The 7,414-nt window shown below is 44.0% G+C and overlaps 1 protein-coding gene across 3 annotated transcripts in view; it reads right to left on the reverse strand.

Annotated features, from left to right (window-relative positions):
- The window catches only part of NOSTRIN (nitric oxide synthase trafficking), a 34,087-nt gene that overhangs the window by 10,815 nt on the left and 15,858 nt on the right, over window positions 1-7,414 (reverse strand). For all 3 annotated transcript variants that reach the window (XM_083577370.1, XM_083577369.1, XM_083577368.1), the window contains exons 3-8: window positions 7,327-7,410; window positions 6,598-6,660; window positions 6,308-6,389; window positions 5,383-5,445; window positions 3,975-4,073; window positions 2,892-3,017 (exon numbers count right to left, since the gene is read on the reverse strand). In XM_083577370.1, coding sequence (XP_083433496.1) covers window positions 2,892-3,017; window positions 3,975-4,073; window positions 5,383-5,445; window positions 6,308-6,389; window positions 6,598-6,660; window positions 7,327-7,410 — 517 coding nt within the window. The remainder of the gene's footprint in view (window positions 1-2,891; window positions 3,018-3,974; window positions 4,074-5,382; window positions 5,446-6,307; window positions 6,390-6,597; window positions 6,661-7,326; window positions 7,411-7,414) is intronic.

Consider the following 7,414-nt stretch of genomic DNA (forward strand, 5'->3'; position numbering starts at 1 on the left):
AAGCCATTACCATACAAAATGGGCAATCTGCAAGGATTAGATTGGTCTGCTGCACACAGAGCCACCAGAGGAACCCTCTCCCCAATCCAGACTATGCAAAAATAGCTCCTGCAAATGAGAACCCACCACATCCCAAGACAATCTGCTCCACTGCTGAACAGCATTACCAATAAGAAGTGTTCCTAATATGTCCCTCAAAACCTGCCCTGCAATTTCCATCCATGGTTTCTAGTCATGCTAGAACTATTATTTGGAGCACAATTTCTGTTCTCATCCTGAAGCAAAGTTCTTAACCCGAGGTACTATTTCTGGGTTAGCGGAGTCTGTAACCTGAAGCGTATGTAACCCGAGGTACCACTGTACTATCAACCTAGGTAAATATAAAGGACCCATGGATGTTCAAGTCCAGTCAAAGGCAACTATGGGGTTGCTGTGCTCATCTCGCTTTCAGGTCGAGGGAGCCGGCATTTGTCCACAGACAGCTTTCCAGGTCACATGGCCAGCATGACTAAACTGCTTCTGGTGCAACGGAACACTGTGACGGAAGCCAGAGTGCACGGAAACACCATTTACCTTCTCTCTGCAGTGATACCTATTTATCTACTTGCGCTGGCATGATTTCGAACTGCTAGGTTGGCAGGAGCTGGGAAAGAGCAAAGGGAGCTCACCCCGTCGTGGGGATTCAAACTGCCAACCTTCTGATCGGCAAGCCCAAGAAGCTCAGTGGTTTAGACCACAGCGCCACCCACGTCCCTGCTATCAACCTACTCATTACATCACACAGGTACTTAGGACCCCCGTGAGTGGAAAGGGTGCACCCAAACAACCATAGGCACACATGTGAAGCACACGATTCTCCCTCCACTGAAATCAACCGGTTTTAAAAGTGTTTTGCTTTGGCTGCATTGCACCCTTCGTCTCTTTTATGTAGGTGTTCCTTTAGCTGAAGAATGCTAAAAGGCTTGGAGCAGAACTCAGCATGTGATTAAAAATACAGTAACTCTGTGGAGGTGGTGATGCTTAACAGCATTTAATTAAATTTCTGCTTCTAGAAAAAAAAATGACTGAGTATGAAATTTACGGCCAATCTGTTGATGCTGGTGCTTTTTTGGGGGTGGGAGGGTGTTTCTTTAAAAAGCCTCTTTGATGAATTATATTTCATTACGTTTCAAGTCAGAGTATAACGTTGTCTATGACAAACCAGATGTTGCGGCTTTGTTGGATCTACAAATTTTTGCCATGGGGGGTAAACGTCCACACTGACCCCATGGGTCACATTCAGTGACGCTTCTGAGCCTCTCTCCTCCCACACCGCGTCATAGTCATGGCAGTGAGTGCTGTTTTCCACCCCTAGGCAACACACTGGGCCAAAGTACAGCTGAGCTCAATGCAGCAGCAAAAATGACCAGGGATCACCAGCAAAGAGGATGGGATCTCCTCTCCAGGAGCCCAAACGTTTGCTTCTTCATTAGCTTGGCTTACGGTTAGGTGCAAACTGGGGCTCTGTGTGAGCCTCCCCCATGCATTTTGAAATGGGTGAGAATCAAGCAATTTCAAGGCTAGATTAAATTGCTTGGTGTGCTGGTGCCAAAGGGATATCTTCCCTTAAGAAACTAGGAAATAGAAGCAGCCCCAGAGAAGCAGGGGAAACCCAGCCAGATAGGCGGGACATAAATAACAAAATCAAAATCATCATCATCATCATCATCATCATCATCATCAAGCAATTCCAGTGGATGTTGCGGGGCTGACTTTCTTATTCCCTGGGACAATTTGCTATGCTAGCATTTGCTCGTTCGTTTGAAAAATGTCTGTACAGGGGGGAGAGAAAGGGTTAAAACGTAAACCAATAGGAAAGCCAGAGGCGGAGCCTACCTGTATATAAAAGGGCTTAGCCCGAGGTTTGAGTTAGTTGCTGGTGGGTAGTTGGTTGGTTTTAGTGGGTTGGCTGGTTGGGAAAGGCAATTGGAAAAGCAGCTGGCAGGCAGTTGGAAATAGAGAGACAGTTAGTGCAGTGGGTTCTTGTGTGAGGCGAGGTAGAAGACAGGATAAAATAAGACTAAGAAGGTAAAGAGTAACAAGGTTTGGAATGCAGTTAAAGTTTGTTTGTGTCTGAAGTAAACTACACTCTTCTTTGTTAATTTGGGAACCTGACTGAGACTAAGTGATTTACCAGGGAGGACCTGGTTGGTGGTAGTGGATTAGTGGTGTACGGGTCAATAGTCCGTGAGACGACCGGGGGCTCCATACGAACGCCACAATCATCATCATCATCATCATCATCATCATCATCATCATCATCATCAAGCAACTCCAGTGGATGTTGCAGGACTGACTTTCTTATTCCCTGGGACAATTTGCTATGCTAGCATGGGGTGACAAATGCATGTACAAACATATGAAGCTGTGTCATTCTGAGGAAATGCCAAGTCAGCAGTGCTCCAGGGTTTTATACAGCCTTCTCTGGAGATATGCCAGAGATGGAGCCTTGGACATACCTCTGAGTTCTGGTCTGATTCACCTGGGGTTGTCTACTGTAACTGGCTCCAGCCTGAGGCCTTTCTAGTTGTAGAGTTGGGGAACTCAACCTGGAATCGTCCTGCTTGCAGAACATGTGCTCAAATTTTGAGCTGCATTTTGATCTGCAGCTCCTCCCTTTAATGTTTATAACTTCAAAGAGTAGTCCTCTGCTCTCAGGACCTTGATTCCATCCCCCCTTTCCCTTCTTGAACACACAGCTGTAAATCAGGAGGTACCTCACTGTTCTCACTGAATTGCAAATCAAAATAAAAAATGGATGGCAGTGCAGAAATGAGGCTTGTTTATATTCAAGGGGAAGTGTCAGAATGAAAATGTACAACAGCACAAGAAAAGAACCTCAAATGACTTGCCTGGTGGCAATTTTCTAAAGTGCTTTCCCATTTCAACCTAGTTTTACAGGCGGCTAGATTCTTGTCATAGTAATCTTCATCGTCCTTTCCCAGTTTCGTCGCAGATTTTTCCAGGTTTCTGAGCAACTGAAATAAAAATATAAATGCAAGTTGTTTAAAAAAAGAGAAAGATGATTGACTTCTCTCACCAGAGGCATTGTTCTCATAGCCGTGTTGGCAGGGGCAAATTATCTTCTATTTATGCACCTGTGAGGTCAGGAGAGGTAAGGCCAACAGCTTAACAGCGTGCTATGTGCATGACAACATGCAGAAAACTGTGTTTTGTGTGTAGCAAATCATGAGTCTTTGCTTCACAATGTTGAAAGTCACCCTCTCCCCTCAAAGACACCTAATAGATTGACTCTTGTCATTTTATCTAGCAGCCTGGCAGGACCAATGCTTCAGAAAAGTAGGCTATTATTGTTACTACTTTTATAGCCCAACGTTCAATTCAATAACCTCACACATGGCTCTTGTCCACCATTTTATCCTCTTAAAAACCCTATGAGATAAGCTGGGGAGAAAGATAGTAACTGACCCAAGGTCATGTACGGAGCTTCACCATCAAGCGTGGATTTGATTGAGGAAGAAGAAAGGAGGGAGGATAGCGAGGAGAAGTGGTAAATTTATATTCTTATAATTAATGTTTCAGTATGTTTTTATATACGTATGTTGGAAGCCATCCAGAGTGGTCGGGCTACCCTGTCAGATGGGTGGGGTCTTATATTATTATGATTATTATTTTAAAAATTGGACGTCCCAATTTTCATCAGAGAAATGTTGGGAGTGTATGGAATCTGGGTCTCTCTGGACGTAGTCCAGCCCTCTAACCATGCCACCACACTGTCTTCATGATTTGTCATCTACCTTAGCTTCTACTGCGGAGGAGATGGCACTGTATCATGTGACCTAATGCTCTTGGCCCAGGGGACACTGGGAATTTTCCTGGGGACACCCATTCTCTTACACACAACCCACATGGTTGCAGGCAGGTAATCTGGCTGTGTAGAAACCCAAGAGGCAAGCGCCTGTCTGAAGATTTACCTTCCTTTTGGTCTTTGGTGAAGCCAACGCTTGAGAGCTCTCTGTTTCGCGGAAGAGTGCTTCATGGTTCTTGGTTAGCTCCTTTAATTTCTTCTTGGCCTGCCACCAAACACACAGAAATCAATTCAGATGTGAGGGGAACTGCATATTTTTCAAGCTGAGCTGGGGATCAAACTGAGTAGGGATACCTCACAGACAATTTATTATTTGATGTTGTGATTATTGTTCTCTGCCCAGACTCGTCTTTCAGTGACGAAAGGGGTTAGGGCGCAACTCTGACAGTGGGTAAGATGTCATTGTCTTGGAATGGCGAGTGCGGCGTATGGTGCAAAGGAGATATCAGGCAGAGGACAAGTGATGGCTTCTCATTATGCTGCATTCAGTTACTAGCTGCTCTTGAGCACATAAATTAATCCTTGTGTTCGTAAGCTCCACAAATGGTGTTGATCTAAAGACCTCCACTGAGATTCAGTTGCAGCAAACTGATCTGCACAGACTCACCAACAGCAACCTGGGCTGGAATTCCTGTGAAGTGTGTATCTTCTTCATCTGTGTCACAGAGGTCACATCCACACCGTGCATTTAAAGCACATGGCTTCCTCCCAAAGAATCCTGGGAATTGTAGCTCGCTCCTCACAGAACTACAATTCCAGGCACCCCACCCCCCAAACTGAAGTTCTCAGGATTCTTTGGGGGAAGCCATGTGCATTCATAGAGTGGATGCGACCAGAAACTACTTGCAAACATGTACACACACACAATCACTTTTAACTTTGTTAACCTGGTCTGGAACAACAAAGATGGGCACCACAGATCTATACAGTTTCAAATGCCTGCAAGCGAAATTTTGGGTGCTGGATACCTTTGTAGTTGATAGAAACACAGGAAGGTGCCTTGCACCAGAAAAATGGTACACAGCTTTGTTGTTCCATTGGGAGTGACGGGAAGGAAAGTTCTATAGCCAAGTGGGAAAACAGTTTGGGTTTTTTTTGGCATGCAAAAGGACCCATCTTCAATCATGGTAGGACAACTAAAGATTCATTTGTGAAGCTCTGGAGAGCCACTGCCAGTCAGTGTAGACAATATAGAGTTAGATGGACCAGTGGCTAGTGTAAGGAAGCTTCCTATGCTCCATTTAGCCTATAGATCATATCCTTTGCTGTTTAAGGCTCATACAGATGATACCACATGGGGCTGCCTTTCCTCTCCATAGATGGGTTTTCAAACTCCCTCTATATCAGCATTCTAGCAAAGCTAACCAATGCCTTTTATTTCAAACCATGGGACATAATCTAATCAAGCACTTCTTAGCCCCTTTCACGTAACTGAATTCAACGGGACGCGGAAGAGTTTCCTGTGGGTTGATCTTGACTTGGTACCTTTGCAACGACAAAAAATGGAAACTTGCCTTTATTTGTTGGCGCCAGTTGCCGGTCACCAGGTCCGCTGCCTTCGCAACTGTATTATCTAGCTTATGGAAGAGAAACACAATGACATTTGAGAAGCATATCATTGCTTGCTTGCTTGCTTATTTATTTGTTTGTTTGTTTGTTCATTCGTTCGTTCGTTCATTCATTTAGATTTCTCCTCTGTCCTTAACCATAACATCCCTGGGGAGGCTACAACCATAAAATGTACAATTATAAAAACAACCAACCAACCATGAGACACTGAAGTGCAAAAAACAATTAAAAGCAGTTACCTATATAAAAATAAATGCAAACACTTGAAATTCCCTATATAAAAATGGTTCTAGTACAGATACATGCACAGTACAGATCATAACTTGTTGAAAGAAGAAGGTCTTTCAACAGAGATAGTTCCCGCCTAATATGTAACAGGAGGCAAATCCAAAGGTCTGGAATGGATCTTCTATGAAGATGGTATCTGCAAGACGCCCTCTCCTGCAGAGCACAGTGATGGATTGGGTATATGAGGGGCGAGACAACATGGCTTTGTTCCATTATCAATGTACAGCCTAAGAAAATCAAGCCGCATTGGGCCTTTTAAGGAAAGTCGGAATCTAAAGATTTTAAAGGATATATATATATATATATATATATATATATATATATATATTAAGGGCAAGTGGACAATAATATTAGCATCACACCACATTTGTAAGAGACCCGTTGCAAAACCGAATCCTCATAGACTTAGGTTGTGATCCTGCTCCTGCTGAAGCAACCAGAAGCCACCAGCAATCAGAAGCCATTGACTTTAATGATGCAGAACTGCAGCCTTACTTAGAAACAGAACTTTGTGCATTATGCATCATCACCTGCACAGACATTGCACCAGATCATCAGAAAAGCAAGGTTATTTGAACTCACTGCTTTTTTCCTCTTCTCATGCTCCTCCAGGACGTGATTTGTTGGACTTATAGCTTCCATCTGAATGGCTTTGCCAAGTTTCCTGGGCACAGAACATAAAACATATACACCTGCTGCATTAACATTTGCCTTCCGAAAAATTATTTGCTAGACAACCGCCGAGGGAAATGCAGTAAATATTCTCCATGCAATCCCAGAGCAGGCAATAAAAACTGCCATGTTGATTGTACAGGTTTTAAAACCCTCCTAGCTCTCAGTGGACTTTGAATAATGGACCATGCTGTACTTACTTGTGCAAATCGGAGGCAGATTTCATCCCTTCAGAAACACATTGCCAGGCACTGCAAATATAACTGAATGGAGACCAAACAAAAAAAAAAAGGGTGGGGGGGGGAGGAAAAAGGAAATATAGTATACACATTTATTCTTAGTTCAACACATCTGCTAAAAATCTGGTCTCAGACACAATACATTTTAACAGTTCTGCATGGAGATTTACATAGGATGCCATTTTGTGCAACTAACTGGGAATCAAACTCAATCCACAACGGTTGTTTTGCAAGAGGAACTGCAGCTGTTTGGCAAGCCACTGTCACCTTAAAAACACAGAAAATGACTTTAAACTTGTGCCAGTCATCTTAGAGAAAAGACAAACCTGGGAACAGCTGCCCCATTCTATTAGATGTTGGGGATTCCACTGACCTTCCCCCCATTCTATTATTGAGAATGTGGCAGCAGCATCTGTGTGGCAGCATCCCCTCAATACATATGCCTAGCTCAGAAGGCAGCATACTGTAAGTATGGCTGCCAGGAAGGCAGACCATTTGTTGAGCAAGGGGTTTCCATTGTTGGGCACAGAAGGGCAAAGGACCAGGTACACTTCTGGAGCTCCATCTGCCATAGGAAGCAATGGGAGCCTCATGTACGCCCAGGGCTCTAGACTACAACTTTCCATGACAAAGGAAAAAGAAAACCCTATCGGAGCAACTGGGTTCTAGGTGGGAACTGATGTCACTTACCTGACCTTCATTTTGCCCAACGCTTTGGTGAGCTTGTGGGCCAGTTTATCCAGCCCTTTGCCATATGTGATCTCCAAATCAGCCCTGC

The sequence above is a fragment of the Podarcis filfolensis genome, assembly GCF_964270895.1.
Source record: "Podarcis filfolensis genome assembly, chromosome: 1".
Taxonomy (NCBI): domain Eukaryota; kingdom Metazoa; phylum Chordata; class Lepidosauria; order Squamata; family Lacertidae; genus Podarcis; species Podarcis filfolensis.